The 24,005-nt window shown below is 33.8% G+C and overlaps 1 protein-coding gene across 11 annotated transcripts; it reads right to left on the reverse strand.

Moving 5' to 3' along the window:
• Positions 1 to 5,310: 5,310 nt before the first annotated feature.
• Positions 5,311 to 17,586, reverse strand: LOC137824241 (pectin acetylesterase 5). Of its 11 annotated transcripts, XM_090293984.1 has the most exons (13): positions 17,234 to 17,475; positions 17,075 to 17,157; positions 16,136 to 16,265; positions 16,023 to 16,064; positions 15,364 to 15,437; positions 15,179 to 15,268; positions 8,976 to 9,100; positions 8,620 to 8,680; positions 8,423 to 8,476; positions 8,219 to 8,296; positions 8,027 to 8,132; positions 7,691 to 7,836; positions 5,311 to 5,828 (listed from the first exon to the last, which is right to left on the reverse strand). In XM_090293984.1, the coding sequence occupies exons 6-13, from the start codon at positions 15,218 to 15,220 to the stop codon at positions 5,718 to 5,720; spliced, it is 723 nt and encodes a 240-aa protein (XP_090150110.1). In that variant the 5' UTR covers positions 15,221 to 15,268; positions 15,364 to 15,437; positions 16,023 to 16,064; positions 16,136 to 16,265; positions 17,075 to 17,157; positions 17,234 to 17,475; the 3' UTR covers positions 5,311 to 5,717. The 11 variants fall into 11 exon arrangements, 6 of the variants coding, with proteins under 6 accessions (XP_090150110.1, XP_068485884.1, XP_068485882.1 ...); XR_016514894.1 differs by lacking the exon at positions 16,023 to 16,064 and having other exon boundaries at positions 7,691 to 7,954; positions 17,234 to 17,586; XR_016514897.1 differs by lacking the exon at positions 16,023 to 16,064 and having other exon boundaries at positions 8,027 to 8,141; positions 17,234 to 17,586.
• Between the last annotated feature and the right edge of the window lie 6,419 nt (positions 17,587 to 24,005).

Raw genomic sequence — 24,005 nt, forward strand, 5'->3', positions numbered from 1 at the left:
GGTTCCTGCATCTTCATCGGAGAAGGTCGTTCTTAGCTCAGCGTACCCTCGAACTTCTACTTGATCTCTCGTAAATTTGTCGAGACAACTATCGAAAGGTCTCAATTGATCGAGGGGAATTTTTATACCCAAAAACGTCTCTCATAACATCACGTCGGTCGAACTCCCTTTATCGACGAGGACTCTATGTACATTTCGGCCCATGGTAATGACCGATATGACCTCATAATCGTCTTCATGGGGGAACTCGTCCTCGGAATCCGACATCGTGAAAAATAGAGGGGGTTGAGCGCTCTCGGATTGTTGAGTATCCTAGGTCATCACAGCTCGGGAGTAGCGCTTTCGCCCAAATGTCAAGATCCCTCCTCCAGAGAATCCTTCTGCTATTGTGTTGAAATCCCCCAAGATTGGTGCTTCATGGTTTGTCTTCTCTATCACACCTCCTGCTTTCTTTTCTTTTTCTGGCTCATTATCAAGGTATTTGGTCAGAAAACCCTCTTTTACCAACTTTGTTAGTTGATAGGATAATGTGAGGAATCACTCGGCGCCGTGACCTTGAGCGCAATGGAACTCACACCAGTCATCCTTCTATCCTCCAAGTATCTTGTCTGTCTTCTTTGAGAAGTGTAGCTTATTTACCACATCATACTTCATTATGAGTGATTTGTACGATGCCCGAAACCTTGGCTTGGCCCCTTCATGTCATCTTTCTTTGCAACATATGGGATGTATCTCTGGTCAGATCTCCAACTCGTGGATGTTTCGGCGTTCTTCGAGCGATGCTCTCGGTCGCTCTCCTTGTACCTTCCCTGCTTAGATTATGAGTTTCCATTTTTTATTTGTATGGCCTCCTCGACCTCTATGTGGGTTGTTTCTCGTTCTCTCATTTCGACCATCAATTCTACCTAGAAGCTAATAAGCGAATCCCTGAAAGGTCAGGTAGCCGAGGAGGATAAACTTTGTTAGCCAAAAAATGCTCCTTTAAAATCCTTGAGAACTGTTGAAAAGATGTTATGCACACGTCTGAGACTTCGATGAACCACTGGAGGGTCATTCCCGTAAACGTCCCCATGAGCATTTTGCAACGAACGACATCCGACCCGCCCAAGATGATCATCTGAGCTCTAAATGCCTTTAGATGACTCACAGGTTCTTCTACCAGAGAAAGGGGTTATCTCTGGCGTGATGAAGTGAGGCGGGATGACTCCACCATGATCTGCTGCGAAAAAGGTTGGGGGTTGTCTCTTGAGGACATGTCTGGAGAACGTGCTTAAACATTACGTTGTTCCTGCTTATGCATAGCTCTACGCAGTTCTTCATTGGTTTTCTACAACTCCTCATTTACCCGAGCGGTTTCTTCCATCATTTTTTCGGGAAGCTTCCACTTCCCCCATGAGGCGCTCTTGATTAGGTTGGGTTTCCTCTCGCTGGCGTTCTTGTTCGATTCGAGCCTCTTCCCTTTGATGTGCTTGCTCAACTCGGGCTTCTTCCTAAAGACGCTCTTGCTCAGCTTGAGCTTCTTCACGTAGGTGTTCCTACTCCCGACGATACTCCTCATTGGCTTGTTGGAGAGCCCTCATTGTCTCCATGGTTTGTTGTAAAGCGGGAGTCTCATCTTCGTCGGCATCTGGGTTCCTTGCCTCGTGTTCCTCATATCGCCTGATTGTGTGAGATTTGTGGGTTGGTATTTAGTGGGATCAATTTTACCAGCCCCATGGTGGGCGCCAAATGTTCTTGCCAACAAATTTGGGTCAGGTCTTGGTGGTTGACTTCGGGTCAGCCTTTCAATACTGTCGATTTGTGATGCTTGAAAATCACAATGAGGGAAGCTCCACCTGTTGACAAGACTTCAACGATCAAGTCACTGAGAGCATAAAAATATGAGTTTAGTGTGTAGTGTATGGAATGACACTTACCTTTTTTCGAGGTCTTAAGGCCCTTTTATAACACTCGTAGATCCTCATTCAGGAGTTAGTAACCACAAAATAATTTGTTATCCCCTTTATTTTAGGGATGTTGATAAACAGAGTATCATCTCTGATGGTTTATATTCGTTGAACTCTTGTTAAATAAATATAACTTATTCAGTTATATCTTCAGTTGTTTCAAGACCGACCTCTTCTGGGACCATTGGACCTGCTATTATTTGGACCAAGCTTTATCTATTTGGACTTTAAACTAAGTGGATTAAAAAAGATACGTTTAAGTACTTGGATCGGGACCTGAGACGACCAAATAGTAGAGTTATTGTTATCAAATTTTTTAGACCCAAATATTTGATCAACGATCAACCATAATACCTTTTCTATTCCTTGTTATCTTTGAGTTATTTGTGTATTGAACATTCTTTAGTTACATTAGATTTAGAAGAAAGTAAAATGTTCTGTTTATTTTTCTATCAAATGATTCAATAGGATTGTGATTGGGTTGACGTAAGGCAGCAGGGGTTCTTCTAGTCCTTTTTCCTAACATCAATCTCCATTTAAAGCATTATGTGTGTTGGGTGTTCTATTCTTTCATAAATGAAGATCGTTAATGCCTTTGCATGACTAATCTCACACCCATGTATGTAAGAAAACCTTATATGTTCTTTCTTTTTTTATATTGAGCTTCTAATACTTTCTGCATGATGGACCATATCACTTTTCTTTTCGTGAATTCAATTTTAAGGTATATTTTTTATAATTGCTCATGTGACATATATATATCAATATTTTATCCACATTACTATATTGTTATAATAAGATTGTCAAATGATTCTATATTTCATAAAGATTGTCAAAAAATATTATTTTTCTATATTTTACGGTGCACTTCAATTATGTGTTGTTACGAAGGTATCTTAAAGAAAGAACACTACAACAATACGAGTTTTTACACACTATTTTACTGAATAGTCATTTCTTTATATTCACGGTTGCACAAGATCTTACACAAGTATTTCTTCTTATACTAGAACTTGTGCACTTACAGTTTTGAGAGTCCTGGGATAGAATAATTTTAATTGCACATAAAAAAAATTAAGTCGTTTGAGAACACAATGAATAAAATACATAAATTATTGATGAAATGTAAATATGAAAATGATTTTGTGGGGGTATATTTAAGAACCCACGGAGGAATAGTGCATTGGAAAGATAATTTCTAATTAGAGTGCTTAAATAAGTAAATAAAAAATAACAAGAGAGACTTAAGCACTCAAACTTAGATCTTTTTTAGAGATGACCATAGTGTTGACTTACAACACCACCCAAGGTCATCTTCCTCTACCTAATAAGTTGAATTTGATCCTTACTATGAGAGGATGCAAAGTGGAAACAACTATAATTTCTGGTGGGTAGGCAAAAATGAGATAATCCCAGTTTAGCATACCTTAAGTGTCCTATCTAGGTGGATTAATAAGTTGAATCTAGGAGATTATTAACCTATTTAGCACTTAAAATTAATAAGGCATATTAAAGCATCCCTATCTAACAAATCCTTCAAATCACCTTTATCCAAATTGGAGAGTCAAAGATTAGTTGAATAGGTTTGTCCAATTACTTTAAAAAGAAAACTAATATTAGTTATTCCTTATAAACTTACTATGGTTTGTTCCAGATCGTACTGCTGTTAATGTTTTGCAAAATGTTGGATTTGGTGGCATGAATTGACATTTTTTTAGAAGCACTCTTCCTATTACTTTTTTCTATGTGTGTCATTCTAGTTTTTACTACTTGTATTATAATTGAATTAACTTTAATTATTTATTGAGTGAATTTCAATTATTAATTTAACTGTGATCTAAACACATTGTAAAATTATACTAACTTATATGAATAGACTTGAGATTTTTAAACGTCCAAGTCAAATTTGTGGCTGAATACACAGCCTGACCCATTCATTATATTTAAGTTAATGAATGTAGTTAAATATTTTTATTTCTTACAGTAACCAATAATATACTTGATATGTTGAGTTTAAATAATAAACTCTTGATCATATATTGTAATATAAGCCATATTCAATTTTCTTCCTCTAGTATAACAATGACATTCTAACTATATATTCTTACTCCTTGCTTTTTTGGTCATCCTTTCCATTTCTATACCTCCTTTCTCCTCATCTCCATCTTCTCTACTTCTGCTCAAGTAATCAGAGCATAAGAGCCTTTCACAGTACGCATGTACAATTTTATAATTATATTCTTGAACAAAATAGACTGTAAAAATATGCCACCTCTTTGCGTGCATAGTTGTGTGCTGACTCGTTGAGGATGTTTTCGGGAATGTCTCTTATCTCTAAGATTTCTTTTACCACTCTTATTTAAATTTTATAGTTATTTAAATTGTTACTTTTATTAACATACAAGGGAAAAAAATCAAATAATAATATTTAAATAAGCAATAATAGATACATGAGAGTGAATATACATCTTTATTTTCTTCACTGATGCATAAGTATAGAGCCCATAAATTTATACTTGTTTTTAACTGAACAAAAATGAAAAAAAAAAGAGAGTATATGATGGGTTCTGCAACAATGTACAGGCAGTTTCTCCCTGCACCCCTACAATTTTCTTCCTGCACCCCCACAATGTTATTCAAAGATCAAATTGTCCCAATTATTTTTTAAAAACCCTAAAATGCACTTGAACTGTATTTATGTTTTTGCATTATGGATTATGGAATCCGGAAAAATTTCGGATTGACACTTCCGGTAAAATTTCGAATCCACCAATCCGTAATTCAAAATATACATTTCACATTCAAAAATCCATCATTAAAAAAAAAAGCATTTTGGATCCTCCAACCGTAACAGAAATATACATTTCGGATTTAGAAATCCGTAATTAAAAAAAGCATTCCAGATCCACGAATCCATAACAGAATTAGGCTTCCGGATTCAGCAATTCGGAAATCAATAATTTGTGCAAAAATTGCTTCCAGAACACCCCCTCATCTGAAAAAAAAAATATTCAGTTCCGGATTGATGAATCCGTAGCACACTCCCAGATTCCTATTTCCGGTAACCACGGTGTCCTTTTTCAAATAAAAGATTAAGGCCAGTTTCGGGATTTAGAAAATTGTGGGGTGCAGGAAGAAAAATGTAGGGGTGCAGGAAGAAGAAGCCCAATGTACAATGGTCTCTACCAAATTCTCAAACTTTACTGATCCATCAGATTGCCAGCAATTTTATCAATCCTTCCTGAATATTTTTTGTTAGATGAAAGAATTTAGTTTTATTGCCCCCAAAAAGGAAGAGTCATTACGTCATTGTTAACGAAAGTGGCAATCTGAGGAGAAAAGACACCTAACTAAAACACTCCGGTTAGAATTAAGGCATTCCAAAAAAATTTGATCCAACAAGTACATTACAGATGATAATAATAACAGTAATAGTGCATCATTATTTTAATTCACAAAAATCTAGTGTGCTGCATTAGGAACCAATAAAAAATTTTACAAACTGAAAGATACTGACAAAAAATGATACAATGGTTATATAACAACGAAGGAGAGGAATTACTTGGTCAAGGGGAAACTTCATGCTGCATGGCATAATGTCTGTAGACTGTAGAACACGTATAAGATTAACTCCCCAGCACCTCTCAAGCAATCAAATAGCAAAATTCAAGCAATGAGCATAAATGGGAGTATATTTCTTCATGAACTTCAAGCAATGAAGATCCGAGATAAATGTGGCATTAAAAATGGAGCCCCATTTTTGTTCTGTATTCAAGTGAAATCCATATTGTGGCAAGTGGGATTGCACGGAAATGAAGAGCAGTCAATACTCTTTACAGCTTTTCGATCAAAGTACCAATCACCAACAGATTCAGCAATTGTCTGTTCCAGGGGGCAACAACAGTGAAGAGTAGTAGCAAAAGGAATAGTATGACAAAAACTAGTACAATGTAAAGTAAACCATACTAGGATAGTTTGCTTAAGTTTTTTTAATGTACAGAAGGGTGATTTTAGAGGGAAAGGGGAGGAGAGGACACATCTTTCAATTTTAGATAAAATAACTATATAATGCTTATAAAAATAAACAAAAAATGTGAAATTAAGTTTTAGTTATTTTACTACTTCACTTTTTATTTTAAAACATTATGTTACTTTGCCTATGGTCCGGTGACTGATCCCAGGCCTAGGCAAAAAAGGAAAAATTTGTTAGACTCTGACGACAATTAACATAAAAGTTGTCAAATCCCCAATACGGATCAACGACAACAGATTATATGTGCTAATGCTAACTGCTAAGCCATTATCCAGAAGTAATGCATTGTTTGTCTCAAGTATAGTGTTAAATGCACTATATTCACTGCATCAACACCCGAATCTAGTGTTGACTATTAAATAAGTAAGGATCTTCACATTTTAATGAACAGATGTGGATAAAGAAGCTAGTCCGAAGGAGTAGCTAATTAAGTTTGGCACTTAAAATATCAGTACCATTTTCTGATTCTAAATTAGTGTTAACTGTCAAAAGCAAATTTCTCATTGTATGACCTTCCTCTTGGCTATACATCTCCATTAGCAGTTGAGTGCTTAAATTTTCAGTAAACTTTTCTGTAAGTACTTTTAGGAAAGAAAATAAGAAGAAAAGAACTAAAGAAACTCTCAATAAACTAAAACTAACTTATGCATGCATTAAAATTTTCACTTTAGATAAACTAATATTAGAATTTTTTACAAAATAACTTATGGAGAAACTTATTTCCTTTTTTCTTCATATTTTTTCTCTTAAAAGTATTTATAGAAAAGTTCATTCAAACAAGCCCTAACCCACCATCAACCTCTGATCCACATCATACAATTTAGACCAAGTCTCAAGGTCCACCTACTAACCCCATTAGATCCTCTCCAGATTGCTATCATCCAACTACACAACCTCCCATCTCCTTCCAAGAAATTTTTGTATCTAATGTGCTTCATTCACAAAACACTGCTCAGACACAAGGCCTTAAAACACCCAAGGAAATCCATCAACTCTTCATGCCACTACAATCTTACCATAGCATTTTCATTCTCCCAAAGTAGCTAGAGATTTCCAACCTAATTATACAATAAAAAAAAATCCAATCCAGGAGAGAGTTTAAAAAATGTTGGAAGATAGTTGTGAGTCTTGCAAGGAAGTAGTTATGGCTTATTTGATGTTATAGACCTTCATAACGCTTTTAAATGTTGTAAAAAGGCCCTCTCGAGATTAATACACTAGCTAAAGGATTCAATATGTATGTTTTGTCCAAAGAATCATTTAATAATTTATTGCAGAAAATAGCATCACATATTCATGACATTATTGCTACAGTTTTTTTCAATATAGTTTTACCATATATACCTTTAGTTCATACAAGCATCTCGAGAGGACTTGCATCCATTCTTGGAAAGACTAGCGGATGACTTCTTGAAACAATATAAGTACAATATTGACATTGCCCTTGATAGGTTGAATTACAGAATATTATAAAAGGATGGAGAAATGTTCAAAGTTATACTATGCGGCTAGGGGAGGTGTACCCAGGTAAAGTCTCCCCTGTATGATAAAAATGCTAGCAATGTTCATTGAAACCCTCAAATCTCCTTTCACCGACTGAATGATCAAAAGTATGTTATCGAATTTCTTGGACATCATCACGGGAAAAATGAACAAAAGTACTTATAAAACTTATATTATCTACAATGTAAGGTTCCAAAACTATGATTACCTTATCATTTATTTTAGGAGAGTTGGGTGAATGCCACGTTGCTTCCATCTCAGTCTGGCAATGGATAAAGCAGGAATTTATAAACATTCCAATGTCCTTTCGTTGTTGGAATTCATTCACAGTCTTCAGCAAAGAGCCACGGTAACCTGACAATCATAATTTCCCAAGTTATCCATGCCTCGGAGTGGCTACTATATTTAGGTTCCAGGTTAGAATATCATTAATCAACATCTGTGCTATTCCAAATCTAATCCAGTTGAAGGCCTACAGAAATTAATAAACCAAGACTTCAACAAAATATCCAGAAACTATATGGTAGTGATAGTGTTTACTTACTATCAAGTTTATCAATCATATTAGCATTACAGTTGCGAATGTTCAGCCTGCAGCTTTGCCAGTGACCAAGGGGATCTGATCCTTGAGGTACCAAAATATTGCGTATCTAAATACACTTTAATTTGTATCAAATGTCTGAGAAATTTATTTAAAAAATGTTAACAATGAAACACGCATGCTAAGGGAGCTTACCTGCCAGAAATCATAAGCTGGATGAACAAGGAACAGTGGAGTCTTTATGTTTTTAACAATTTCTTGCGGAAAGAGACACTGCATTACAAATATACAGTTGGTTGTTCTTTAGTTGAAATATATGACCAACTAATCAAATTTTACAGTTACAGATTATACCAAAGGATGAGGCAACAAAGTATAATACGAAACTAAAAAACCTGCCTTATATGGTTCCATTTTAGCAATGCAATCTTTGTGCAAACTTTTTGCAAGACCCTGACAACATGATATACGATTATTACATAATTAAGAGAAAAAATCACATTGCACTTTTCTTTATTTATACTAATATACTTAACAGATAAGTATAATTGTAGTTCCTAAAAGAAATATTGCTATAACAATATAAGCAACCACACCTGAAGCTGGGCAACATCATGATAGAAATATCTCATTGTACTGTTTCCACTAATATCCTTCCTGAAATTTATGTAATAAAGGTTATACATTTTACTTGGTAAAACGAGATGGTGAGCACGCCATGTACAGGTAATTAGAACTCAATTTATCAGTAGCATGGTTTTTCAAATCCCAATAACAGTTAATGAAACTCTGGTCCATTACCATTCACAACTTTTTTTTGGTCAAGAAGTATCGTCCGGGGATCACCCATAGTGTGATAAAATAAAAAGGAGTTTCGGCAATTTTCAGTTTACATTTACTAGAGATTATTATGGCACAAGAAGGTATATATATATGGTTGAGAGAAACCTACTCATCTAGAAAGAAGCCTGCATCAGAAAGGCACTTAACAGTTGCTTCTTTTGGAAGTACTTGACGGAAGTTGTCACAGTGTATAAGAGCTGCTAACCCTCCAGCAGAGCATCCTGAGAGCAATGCCTACAGAAGTAGTATTATCTATCATAAAAATGCAAACAAGTTTTAAATCAAGGCTAATGCATCATAATTCATAAACAGTGCAATACATCAAAAGCATATAATCTGGAGTTTAGAGTGAGATAATAATATCTATTTAGAATTAAATTCATGTCAAAAGACAAGAATCAACATAGTAATTCCTTTCACACTTGAAACTGCACTGTTCAAATTGAAAAGCAAAGCTTTAATTTAATCCATAATGTTACCGTCTATTCTTATTGCACAAGTTCATTTAAGAGAAAAATGGAAAATATTTTTGCTTATTACTGAAGTTCATTTACAATAAAGGACAACCACTTTCTTATGTTAATCAACTCAAGCAATAATTAGAATAAAGAGAAGTTCTTCAATATAAACTAATAACAAAAAGATTATTAAAGAGTTTTTTCATTGTTGTGAATTGTGTGTTTAATCACACATGTAAACTTTTTATTTATAATCATTCAAAGTATGATATAGGGAAACCTTACGAGAAGAAATTTATATGGAGCAACCTCCCGATTTTGTTGCTCAAGGGGAGTCTTCTGGATTTGTATGTCGTAAATCCTTGTATGGCCTCAAGCAGTCTCCTAATCACAATGGAATGCACCATTTTGGGTTTTTTTTTGCAACTCGGTGACTCGGCCTTAGACTCGCGAGTTTGGCCGAGTCAACTCCGAGTTTACTCAAAAACGAGTTTGCTCCCGAGTCGACTCGGCAACCTTCACTTGACTCTTAAACTCGTAAGGGTTTACGAGTTAACCCTAGAGTTTGATAACCTTGGGTGTATCTATCTCGTAGCATATGTTGATGACATTGTTCTTACATGTAGTGATCATCATGGCATGTCATAGGTAAAACAACACCTTTGTCAACACTTTCAGACTAAAGATCTTGACAAACTTAGATATTTCTTGGGGATTAAGGTAGCACAATCCAATATTGGTATTGTTATCTCTCAAAGAAAATATGCATTGGATATTTTGGAGGAAACGGGGTTGATGAATTCAAAATTTGTTGATACATCCATGGATCCCAATGTCAAACTTCTACCCAATTAGGGGAACCTCTATCAGATCCTGAAAAGTTATCTTATTGTTAATGTCCTGATATTTCTTTTGCAGTTAGTGCGGTGAGCCAATTTCTTATTTCCCCATGTGAACACCATTGGAATGCAATCCTTCGTATACTGAAGTACATTAAAGGCTCTCTTGGAAAATGTTTGTTATATGATTCCAATAACCATACTAAAGTTGTTTGTGATTCAAATGTTAATTGGGCAGAATCTCCATCTGATAGAAGATCAACTTCCGGATCCATTGATGATAACTTGATCTCTTGGAAGAGCAAGAAACAAAGTGTTGCTTATTTGGCTTAAACAGATACTTAAATAATTGCAATTTGGAGAGGTCACTCAAATGACACTTATATGTGATAATTAGGTTGCTCTTCATACTAGCTCAAATCCATTTTTTTCATGAAAGGACCAAACATATTGAGATTGATTGTCATTTTATTTGGAAAAAGATTGTATCAAGAGATATCAAGATTGAGTTTGTTAATTCAAAATGATCAATTAGCAGATAATTTTACTAAATCCTTACGTGGGTCTAGGATTGATTATTTTGTAACAAGTTTATATGCACCAGCTTGAGGGGGAGTGTTAGATATTATGAGATATTACCCATATTATAGATATTGTTAGATATTTCTATCTATATAATCCATATTTTTTGTATGTTTCTTTTTCTAATTAAACATAACCTTGTGTGTTCAATATACACAAGGATTTATCCTACTTTTCTTTTATTTTATTTTAATATTAAGAAGCGGACTTTAAGCCTAACTCAACATTATAAAATTAGCTTATAAGGTGAGGTTTAAACCCACTTATATGAAATGTCCTTATATCTAGTCAATGTGGGATCTCCAACACCCCCCACGCTGAGACCTGTCAACTCGTGCATGAGACTATATATTTATCGGTGGTCTTGTAGCGACCGGATAGCGAGTAACCTGATAAGCCCAACAAATTCTCGCTAGGATAGACTCTAAATAGCTCTGATACCAAATTTAAAATAATAGAAAAGAAAAAATAGGATAAATCCCTTGTATATATTGAACAGGTTATGTTTATATAGAAAAAGAAACATATAGGCTAAGCCCATTAAATATATAAAAATATCTAACAATATCTATAATATCTCATAATATCTAACAAATATAAACTAACAAAAAGATTATTGAAGAGTTTTGCATTGTTGTGAATTGTGTGTTTAATCACACATTTAAACTTTTTACTTATAATCATTCAAAGTATAATATAAGGAAACTTAATATTGGCTAATAATGGAGAATATTCGTGATTATCACCAATACATAATTCCCTAATTACTAAGATCGAATCATCACTTGTAAACTTAGGAATAGACACAAAGTCCAAAGAAGAGTAAAAGAAAAACAGGAAAGAAATAAACAATCACAATGTTGAGCAAAGGCATATAAAGGGTTAGGATTATGAGTGAAACAAATACCTTTATGAAGTGCAATGGGAGGTTCAACTATGAAGGTGACATTGATGGAAGAGAAGTTGGAACCTCAGTAGAGACTAGATAAAATTGTAGTTGAGGAGAGAAACATGACAACCTTTCTAGAGTTGGAAGCTACCCAAAAAAATACATTTTATGAATTTATAAGAGAAATACCTGGAGTGAGATCATGAACAAAACATGTGTTCCTAAACATATATAGACAAAATAAAGTTCCTTTTTGGGGTTTAATATGGAATATGGAATTTGATTGTTGAGAATGGAAAAAGGTATGAGTATAATTAGAAGACATGCAATAAGAACATCCCCAAAAGGCATAAAGGAACATTAAAGTGAAGAAGAAGAGTACAAGTTGTTTCCACGAAGTGGCGGGTTTTTGCACTCAACGATATCATTTTGTTGTAGTGTGCGAGCACATGATGTTTTATGAAGAATCTCGAGTTTAGACAAGATTGAAATTGGGAAGACAAATACTCTCTTGTATTATCAATTCATAGAATTTTAATTTTGTAGCCAAACTGAGTTTCAATTTCAACAAAAAAACCTTGGAGAACTGGAGAAAACTTAATAATGATTCTTCATTGGAAAACCCAAGTACAAGAAATTGTCTATTAAAGTGGAAAAATAAAAACATCCTAATGTTGAACAAACGTGACTAGAGCCCCAAATATTAGAGTAAACAAAAGCAAACGAGGATGCATCATGCTTATTGATGTGAGGACCATAACGAGTACAAGTATGTTTACTTAGTTCACATAACTCACACTAAAAGGACTTAATGGTAGAAAAACTAGGAACAAGTAGACACAATTTTCCCAAACTCAAGTGTTTAAGGCGTTGTTGGTGTACGATAGGGATAAGGCAAAAGAGTCCTGGACTCATGTCCTCCAATCATCAATCCACTGCTTCAATCCTATACAAGAACAAAATTATTAACAAACAAGAAAGAATAATCAAGAGTGAGTTAGTTTTCTATAAGAGAATAGATTAAAAGGAAACTCATGGATAAATAAGACAAAGTTTAAAGAAAGTTTAGGAAGAGGATGGGTTCATCCAATGCCTCGAACTTTAATCTAAGAGCAAGAGTAACAGAAAGCAAGGAGTTGAGAAGGGTCAAGGAGAAAAGAAAAAAGAGATTGGTTACTAGTCATATGATCTAAGATATTGGAATCAAGTATCCAAGGTCCAAGAGAGGAAGACTAAGAAACAAAAGCTATAGAATATCCAGAATGTGTTAGAGTTGAAACAAATGACGTAAGTTGGTTGGTTGCTTGAAGCTTGAGAAGTTCATGATACTCAACAACACAAATTGTGATATCTAAAGTAGGAGTGGTGGCTTGGGCCACATTTGCTAGTTGAGACGGTTTAATAGCTTTGGTGAGATATCCTTCTTCAACATGACCCAACAATTGCAATAGTTGCAATGGGAACTTCCATGACCACCACCACATCCTCCACAACGTCCCCCATTGTGACCACCATGATGAGAGAAGTGAGAAAGTACCATGAAAAATTGATTGTGTTGTTTCTAGAAAGTCTCTACACCAGTAGTGAAGGCCGTAGAAGTAGAAAATTTTGCAATCGGGCAATCAAGCTTTCCAAGATATGTTTTCATGTTTGTGTTCTCTAACTTGATGTTCATCAAGTTGGTGAGTACATTGTAGAAATGATCAACACCGTCTGAATAAATTTTCTTGGGCTTTGCCATACATCATAGCAAGTTGTAAATGTTTGGTAATGTGATAGAAAATTGGGGGCAAGAGAGAACTAGAGGATGATACATAAAGAGGCATCAATTTGCTTCCAACGAGGTTGCTCAATGTTGGAAACAACGGAGGTCAAAGTTGACAAATGACGAGTCGTACCTTGGCCCTGAAAACATGACTGGACAGCAGCAGCCCAAGTGCTGTAATTTGCTGTCCCTTTGAGTTTTTCGCATGGGATCATTGATACGATGGTGAAAGTCACAAGAGAATGAGAGAAAGCCAATCAAATGAAGCCATGGAGTCAAATTGGGCCAAACAAAGCCCAAAAGTGGTTCATCGAAGAAGGAGAAGCATGGCAAGGAGATCGTCGGAGGTTGGGACAATCACACACTAATTTGAGGGTGGCACGTGCAACAAACATGTCAAAGATTGGAGGTGTGTGTGACGGAGTTAGGCAGTGATTCTTGCACAATGGTGGTTGTTAGGAGACAACTTTGATGGTTTTTGGAGAAAAGAGGGCTCGAGGGTGGTGAATGGAATCATGGTGGCTGCTTGAACAGGACGCACAAACAGCACCATATGAATTGGGTGTTTAATCACACATGTAAATTCTTTATTTATGATCATTCAAAGCATAATATTGGAAAACCTAATAATGGCTATTAATGGAGAATATACCTAATTATCAGCCTGTACATATTTCCCTAATCACTAAAATCAAATCATATATCTTTTACATTTATGATTGCAGACCCCCAATTAAAAGGACGTATACTACTAGAAAGGAGTGTGATTGTCAACCTCCAATTAAAGAAATTTATAGAAGAAGGAATAGGGTAGGCCAAATAGAAATTCCTCAAAAGCAATTTTCCTTATGAGTTGTGACAGAATGTTACAGTTAGATAGCCAACTAGGTAATTCTACAGTGGTTAGTTAACTAACTATGCTAAAGGTTGTCAATAAAGGCAGGGAAGCTCAAAATCCGGGATATCAGAATTATTTGGGAAAATTGCTAGGTGGACAGTCTGGGTAGCATCTGATCCAGTTCTATTAGAGTGCATGGAATTAAGGTAGTTAGTCAATGCTGCTGTTGTGCTGGCAGCAATGATAACAGCAATGGCAGTTTGGATGTAGAAATGATTAGTCGTGCTGTCAATTACTGCCAGTTAGTTGAGAAGGCTTTAAAAATAGGAAAATGATACTTTGACAACCCTTAAAGTTGTATACAACTCTTGATGTGATGAGTTTAGAAATAAATATATATAATAAAGGGTAAGTTTGAAATTAAATGATATGAAAAAGTATTAAAATAATAGTATTGGGAGTTGTATGAAAGATGTGAGTTGTCAATGTATCATTACCCTTCAAAATAAGAGATAGGGAGGAGAAAAATCATCTTTCTGGAGGATTATTGAGAGCAGTGAGTTGGGTGATAAGTTCTTTCTGAACATTGACACTCTTCTATCTCAAACTTGTGATCTCTCTGACCAAGATCTAGAGAACAGAATTCAATCAATAAAATCTTCATTATTTTTCTATATTCCTTCATCTATTTCTGACCCTGTTCTATGAGAATAATTACATAATATGACTTTCACTATGCATCACATGAGGATAATAAGTGCAGAACAAACAGAATATCAACCGCATTGGTCCATTCATTCAATTCTTACAGTACAAGTGATAAAATTGAGTAGAAGACTGACAACCAGGTATTATATCCATTTTGATAAGCCTATTTGTTTGAAACAAGCTCAGAAAATTTTAAAAGATATGTTGGAATTTTGTTGTTATGAAAGTATAACCTGCTTTGCTTTGGATAGGCCAATTGATAAGAGTTCATCCATAATAGCTTCCCATATGACCTGGCCTCTGAACAACAAATCACTTCCTCTCTGCTGTATAAAATATGTTTAAAAAATACATCCACATAAACCCAAATATATAAAGGTTACCAACAACCGGTATCAAATGTAAAATCAATCCTAACCTCGCTCTCCGGGTGACCAGCAAAAGATGCACCATCACAATAGCGTATCTTCACCTTGTTCCAGTTAAAGAAATCTGAATAAGTTTGACACATCACTTATTCAATATGAAGTAACATCACTTACTCAATATATCAGATCGCATCTATCTATTTTACCAACATACAAACACACACTCTACACTTTCAAGCAGTAAAATCTACACAGCGGCCACATATGCATATCCAAGGGTGAGCTGGATATGTACTTATTCAAATTTGAGGGAAAATGTCACCAATACAATCAATCATGAATATTACAACAGTATAATCTATTCCACAATCTGTCTAATGACATAATCAACAGAACCCAGAGTACCAAAATGCGCAAATTAGAACAATGATGTCTTACTCTGTCTCTAAATATGTCACCATATCATTCAATGATGAGAATGCAGCATCAGATAATTGGATGATAATAGGAAAATGTCATAAATCGAGGCATTGAAGTTAAACTCCTCAACAAATTTTAAATTCCTACAGAATTAGGGTAAAGAAAGAGAGAAAGATAGCAAGATATTGCTGACAAGACAAGTATCAACGTGTGATAGAAGCAGCTAAGTGCTACTTTGACAGTACATAAGCCAAAGGTTTAAATTGCAAGTTGCATCTGTTTCCATGACCTCAAAACGTTGATATTGCTGGAAATTCTAGACAGACGCAGCCTGTGGAATTTAAAAGTTAAAACAACGATATAAACATGTTACAGTTACAGTTACAGTTACAGATATCTAACCTGGGTTTTCAGAGGGGTCAGAGCTCAATATTCCTGAAAAAGGAATAAGTTTTTCCATATAATTGGAAGACCCCAAATGTGTGAATTTTCGTTGAGTACATGAAGCTATTGAATTGCACCACCCTCCTCCCTGCGCACACAATTGAAACCAGGTAATAATCAATAGCTACACTCTCTTCCCTGCGCACACAATTGAAACCAGGTAATAATACTTTGGAGAGAAGTGCTAGTAACACACCCTTTCTAACACGCTTTACATTATCAGTTAAAAGTCATTAGAAACTATAAAATCACGAATAAGACTTCTTAAACAAGAAATGAATGAAACCCTTAATATTTCTGGATTTTCAACAGATTGAACAAATACTAAAGAGTGCATTTAAAATGAATTATTACATGGTTAAACATCCTAACTTCTATATGCGACAGATTACTAAGTTTTCAATTATCAATAAAGAGCTAATAAAATTCAATTATACGTCATGTAGAGATTGTCCAGTGACTATAGTAGTCCCAAACTATATTACATTTTTATGCTGGAGTGTTTTGAGAACATTTCTGTATTTAACAAAGTGGTAATAAAGGTAGATTAAGTATCACACAGACATTGTATAAGGCTATGATAGTACGGAAATATAAATCTGGAACCGATCAATTTTCTGAAGAAGAGAAAAAAAAAACACAGCAATAAATATTTGCATAGTTTTTTTTTCTAAATTCTTATTAACACAGCAATAAATATTTGCATAGTTTTTTTTTCTAAATTCTTATTTTTATGCATAAACTAATTTTTAATTTATAAAAAAACTGTTTTCTTTTTGCTTCATATTTTTCACTTCAAGAATTGTTTCCCATACACAAAAATTTTTCTTGCAGTGTGTTTCCAGTTTTTCTCTATTCTGGAAAACAAACCGAATTTGACAAAAGCAATATGAGAACCTCAATGTGGAGCAACCAATTGCGAGATCCGGATCCGAACCCGCTTTGGAAATGGTAACCGGGGGCGCTCCCGTCCAAGCAAACTGCACACACAGAGATGGAAATTTGGGATTCAGTTAAGGCGAAAAACGGAGACGCGTGGGGGCGTTAGGAACGTACGCGCGCGCGTTCGGTTGGCGTTACGGAGTAGCGTTAAGGGAACGAGGGAGGAACGTGGATGGGAGGGGTAAGGGGAACGAGAACGAGAATCTAAGTGGGAGAAGAGAGTGAGGGAGAAGAGGAGGAGGAAGACGAATGCGGCGATTGCGTAGTTCTTGGAGGACCAAATTATTAGGGCGCGAAGACGGAGATTGGAAATGGTTGAGACGGAAGAAGGAGGAGAAGAAGAAGAAGAAGAATGCGGCATCGTTTTTGTGTTGTGAGGGAGAAAGGGAATGGAAAGAGACACTGGAAGGGTGCAGGTAGTCGTTGATTGGATTTTAGTCAACGCAGCGTTGATGTAGATGGATTTAATTAACAACGTGCTCAATGTGTTTAATGCTAATATCCTTTTACACTCAATATTCTACTTACATTCATTTAATAACTATTTTTTATAATAAAATATTATATTAAAATAATAATAATAATAAATATAAAAAAAAAATTATAATAAAATAATAATTTATAAAGTTATAATTTGTGTAGGCACTTGTGAAAACTCCTACATGTTACTCAAACTCTTCACAATGCTCATTATATGGTCGCTATTAGTTTGATTTATTACCTATAAAAAGTGCATTAGATAAAACAAGTTTTTTAAATGTGTCTTTTTCGTTATTTTACTTTCAATCAAAAATAGTTTTATTTTATTTTTTTAATTGATATCGTTGTGCAATGTGGTGGATCATAACATATTAAAATGTTTTTAACGTAATTTGCTTAAAACTTTATGTGTATTTTTTTTTTAATTTTGTATTTAGAATTAATGTGTGTAGTCTTTATTTTTATTTTTATAATGGTTGTGATGATTTTTCTAAAATTGAGGTGTAATTTATTTTCTTTGTATTGCTAAAGATAATCTATCGGATTAGTTAAAAAATAAATGAGAAATGTTTAATGAATTAATGATGTATATATTATTTTTATCACCTATTTATATTATTTTAATGAATTTTTATTTGTAAAAGTCTATATACCGATTTATATTATTTTAATAAATTTTTATTTATAAAAGTCTATATAGTAAACTCATATTATCTTTAATTTTCAATTAAATATTTTGTAATGTTATTAATGATCTAAGTGTCGATTAACATATTGAGATGTTAATGCTTTATAGTTTATTACTCGTAATGTACTTGACGTTATTCAAGATAGTCAATAAATAAGTTAACACTTTATTATTGAGGTGTCTTCGTACATTAGCCCTTTATGCAGGAAAAGGTATCCACAACGATAAGTTTTGAAGAAAGAAAATTTTGATTATTTAGTAGATATTTCATCATATCATATTATTGATGTACATTGGCCCCCAAAATTGAGTAGATATAAGAAATGTTGAGTTTAAAACTTTGGACAATATTGATAATTGTGCGCATTTCATGAAGATTTCAACATTATGAAATATGATGGATCGAACTCATGTGATGTTAGATGAAAATTATTTAATTCTTGGTAGAGGTTGTCATAGTTAGCATATTGACTCTATTTACTTGTAAATAAATGGAGGTCAATATCATGAAGGGACCACATTTTGTGTACAAGAAACTTTTATAGTTGTGTTGTTGTCGATTTTTACTTTTTAAGAATGTCTTTATTTTCAACCTCTTGGGAATTGTTGAGATTTGAGGAGTTTTTGAATAGCATGAAGTTGGATGATACGAATTTGATGAGTGAATACAACTTCGATGAAGATAGTAGGTGGACAAAGACATTTGACTCATTCCAAGAGGTGTCCACTAGTCAAAGTTTAAACCGAGATAGAGGAGATATCTAAAAACTTTGATGAGGAGAAATTTATAAGCAAGATAAGGATGACTTGCCAATAAAATGGGGTTATAGGTGGATGGATCCTTCATGTAAGAGAATATTTTTCTAACTATCGATGCTCTTCAATTTTGCACACAATTTCTGATAGTGTGGGCATTTTAGAGTGCCTAACTACTCATGAAATGGTTGTCATTTGAAGATGTTGTTCAAACAATAATATTTGTCATGAATGAAAAGGCTATTCATATGAGCTTTTCTATTTTTGTTTTATAACGAATCTGCATGTCTACTTTCCATTAGACGAATTTACTATGGGAGTGTTATGAGTATTAAATGTAGCTTTAGCATAATTTCATTTGAATAATTAGACATCGTTGCAAGTTTTTTGAATTATGTGTATGGCCTTGCATGTGAGAGTGAAACCTCAATTGCTTATTGCATTTCTATAGTACTAGGTTAGGTGACAATGTTGGGTATTTTCAATAGTTGCTCAATTGGGCACATGTGTTGCTTGCCCCATTACTTCATCTTACAAAAACTCAAAGGTGTTTTTTAAGGTATTGGTAGAGCTAACAAATTCTCAAATTCTTTATGATAGTGACAATAAAGTTTGCATTTTATTGGTCTAGAGAGATCTTGTAAGGTATCATATCTAGTCGAGATCAATCATTATATACAAGGAATTAGAGACATTGTTAGTGTTAAACCAACATTCTAAAAAAACTTCTCACTCAAAAAGTTATCGAGATTTTCTTATCGTTGTGTTACCGATTCGACCACTCTTAGTTAACACAAGTATTGTTTGACAACTAGTCAATCCGAGCTAACACGAGTATTATTTGACAACAAGTTTGAGTTATACAATTTTGTTTTTATAAGGTTTTGCACTCAACAAAGTGGATATGAAATGTGAAGGATATATAGTGAAAACACACTATTACAAAGTTGAAAGACAATGTTTTTTAAGCATTTTAAGCTTTAAAGAATGAAACATTTGAGAGTTTTATGTGCGTACGAAAGTCTTGCATGAATGTGACGTTAAGAGTTTATTTGCATGAAAAACTTTTATTCATAAACATCACAAAAATATTAGTTATGACCTAGTGCTTCTGCATTGTACTTTTGTACTTTGTGTCAAAACTTTTAGAATATATGTTGTCTTTTAGCTAACACTATTGTTATACCTTATTCTTTGAGTAAAAGGACGTGTTTTATCTAAGCAGCTATTGATAACTATCGTTTTGCTGTCAAATTAAAATGATTTCAGCATAGGCTTGTCTAACGCTAGAGAAGTGATAATATAATTGTGGCCAAATGACCTCAAATCGTCTCCCAACGAATCCAATAGTAAAATCAGAAAATCAGTGTTTAGAACCTATCTACAAGCAACAACAATAATAATAAAAAAGGGTTAAGATTGTTGTGTAGAAAATATAAAAAAAGATTAAAATAACAATTCAAAAGTGGTTGATCACCAAGTTCTTCCACCATTGAATTTTTCACAAGTTCTCTAAAGATTAATCCTTTCTCAATCCTCCAACAAAGCTAAACCAGATTGAACATGTGCCAATCTTATTTAACTAAAACTCAACAGTAAAACATGCGTCTACTGGTTTAATCAGTACCCACTTGGTTCCATGCATATACTCAATGTGAATGCTTATCTCCCCTCTCTTGAATCATGTGCCCAAGAAATTAATTAGAACAATGCGAACTAACTAAGAAACCAAAGTTTAAGATAAGGAAGACTCTCAATCATGCGCTCAAGTACAACCTCTCACAAAAATCAGAAATCAATTTTCTAGGAGATTAGAATATTAAAACAATTGCTATAGAGAATTAAAAAATAAAACTTTTATTGACCAAAACCTCAGAACTCAATGGGAAATTACAAAGGAATTAACTAAAAAGGTTTAGTCTTCCATGTGGAGGCAAACACAAAAGAATTACAAAGAAGAAAAGAAACTAAGAAAACCCTATAAAGCTCTCCCTTTCTCCTTGAGACTTGTGTCTTTTTATAGGCTTTTCTGCTCCAAGGATGTTGGAAAAATATTCTAGTTTAGATTTTGTTAAAAGTTTCCAAGTTTCCAACCTTCCAGAATTCTTGTATTTTGCAGAAGATTTGCTTCCAATTCTATTTCTAAGATATTGTAGATTTTATTTTCTCTTTGTTCTCCTCAGAATTTGTTTTCTATTTTGAATCAAAGAAGAGATTTGCATATTTGGCCCAGAGGTAAACACTTCCTTCAGACCATTTACTCTAAAAGCACAAAATTAACAAAAATAATAGTTAAGGCCCAAATAAACCCAATTATATGAATATTAATTCAAACAAGACAATTTTTCCCTGCGCCATATCATTTTTTATATGCACCAAACGTAAATTTTTAAATCCAACTTTGCCCTTGTCACATATTTGCTTACGAATGCCAATATCCAGAAGTCATATTTGCCTATGGATATTGACATTTGGAAGTGTCAGCTTTGCCTATGGATATTGGTATCCAAAAGTGTCATGTTTACCTACAAATATTGTCATCCGGAATTGTACTCTTTGACTACGGATATCTTTATCCAGAAGGCACTATCATGCTTCCGGATATACATATCCGGAAGCCAAACATTCTCAACTTTTATTCTTTGACAGTTTGATGATTTTGGTACTTTTAATAGATTAAAACCCCCTAAACTAAATCAATTTAAAGAATATAAGTAAAATCAACATTAAAAAGGTATCCATAATTTCAACTTCTTCTCGTTCAATATAATCTTTAAAGTACTCATTTGGAACTAAAGTACGAGGACCACCACGCCTTCTTCTCACAGATGCAGTTGGTCGCACACGATCCATATTAGAAGATTCTCCTCCTTTAGTCCTCACCATGTTCCTAATCATAAAATACCATCAAATAAAAAAAAGCATATACACCGACTTCCGAATTTCCATATTCAAAACCACTTGAAAACACTATCTTCCATATTTTCTCATCCAGAACTCATACGGATATCCATATCTGGAAGCTATAAATCACAAAAAACCTTCTGAATATAACCATCCAGAACCCCTCCGGATATACACTTTTGGAACACAAAAAACACTTTTGGATATACATATCCGGAAGTCAAAGAATTTACGAAATGTCCTTCTCGCTATGCCGCCACTCTTTGCTGCTTTGCCTTAAGGAATGTTGGTGTGTGTATGGACTTCCAAATATGTTGAATTCTACCCTAATCTCAATAATCTAGAAGAATAATTTCATGCAGTAGTGTGAGTGTTGAGTGCATATTAAACTTAACCTAATTTCTACTTTATTAAGGGTAAGACAGTCATTTCATATGAACCTATTGGGTGCTAGTTTGAAATTATATGGTGCAGGGAGAATCCGCCTTAAAACAATGAATTTATTTATTATTATAGTCCAATAATCTATGATTAAAGTTATTAAGTGTGAATAAATATATGCTCATCTAATACCCCCAGACTTATCATTTTGCATTCTTGCATTCCTGGGCAAAACACTCTAAGGTTTAAAAAGAAAATAAAAAATAAAAACAATGCAAATAAAAAATAGCAAATTCAAAGAATGTGTAATGACAAACATGATATAATTTCAAGAAATCAAGGAATCAATAAAAATGTGAATGGAAATTCCTATATTTAAATGCACAAGCAAGTAATAGAAATTCAAAGGTTGAATCAAGAATGACAAAACTTTTACTAGATGCTTTATAGCTCTCAAGTGTTTAGGTTTGTATTTCCACTCAACACTCATGCAGACAAACACTATCATATGCTTAGCAAAACTCTAATACTCACAACAATTGATAAACATGCAATCAAAGATCAATAAGACTTTTTAAGGGATGTAATAAGGCTAAGGTAAAGGTAGGTAAAATGGAGGAAAAGAAGCTTAAAAACCATAGAAAAATAAAGGAGTAATGGATGATAGGTCTAAAAACAAGTGTATGTATCATGACAATTCAACTCCTCTTTTTATTTCAAGATATCATTTTTTTTCCATACAATAGATAATATACCCAGTGTATTAGACGATTCACTCTTATTTTCTTTATTAGCTCTTCTTTTTGTTGTTTTTTCCTTTTTTTTCTATCTTTTTTTTTATCTGGAGAGGTAAACTATGAAAATGAGATACACCCCCACACTTATTCAAGAACCTATTCCCAAATAATTTTAAAGCTCCTTTATCTTCTAAGGTAGAGACAAACATGTTTTTTTAGTTTTCGACTTATAATGTGGGTTAAAAACAAGAAAAATGTTATAGGCCCAAAGGACTAACAAATGGATTATCATAAAGATAAACTAATATAGCTAGTGGGTTAATTTAAACAAAGAATGTCTCTATCATATCAGTTTATGCACGTAAATCACAGTTGTAAAATAAAGAATCAAGCTAAGTTCTAGAGTATAAACAAATATGAGTGAAAACACACTAAAAAGGAACATTAAACAATATATCAATTAAGGTTCAAAAACTCACTGGGGACAATCTATCAAAAGATTCAACCCTAAATTTTTCAAACCAACTTATTTTCAATTTTTAAGAAAATCCAAACAACAAAGATCAAGAAATCAAGATTTGCAAGAATTATAAAACATGTCAGTCATTAGACAATCCTAAAAAAACTTATTTATTTTAACAAAAGCAAAAAGAAATAAAAAAATAAAAATCAAAAGACACAAAACAAATCAACAAAAGAATAATCTTAAACTATGATTCTCCTCTCTTACACTTAAATCACACATTGTCCTCAATGTAAATCAACAAATAATGTGTATGATAAAAGTGAAAGAAGAAGTAGTCCCTCATTCAGCTTGAGGGAAGTGGCAACTGCAACAAATCTCCTCAACCATCTCCTCTGCAATATAAGCCAATGGCCTTCGTATAGTGTAACACAAAGATGACGATTGTTGGAAGGTTTGGCCAAGACATGCAATACC

Source organism: Phaseolus vulgaris, chromosome 8 (genome assembly GCF_051622355.1).
Source record: "Phaseolus vulgaris cultivar YP4 chromosome 8, ASM5162235v1, whole genome shotgun sequence".
Taxonomy (NCBI): domain Eukaryota; kingdom Viridiplantae; phylum Streptophyta; class Magnoliopsida; order Fabales; family Fabaceae; genus Phaseolus; species Phaseolus vulgaris.

Excerpts from the sequence above, each read along its gene's own strand:
- LOC137824241 (XM_068629781.2), bottom strand. The coding sequence starts at position 17,480 with ATGCCGCATTCTTCTTCTTCTTCTTCTCCTCCTTCTTCCGTCTCAACC. Across the intron at positions 17,158-17,233 it reads CGCCAACCGAACGCGCGCGC|TTTGCTTGGACGGGAGCGCC; the intron begins GTACGTTCCTAA and ends CTGTGTGTGCAG. Across the intron at positions 5,829-7,690 it reads CTCCTAAAATAAATGATAAG|ACAATTGCTGAATCTGTTGG; the intron begins GTAATCATAGTT and ends CCCCTGGAACAG.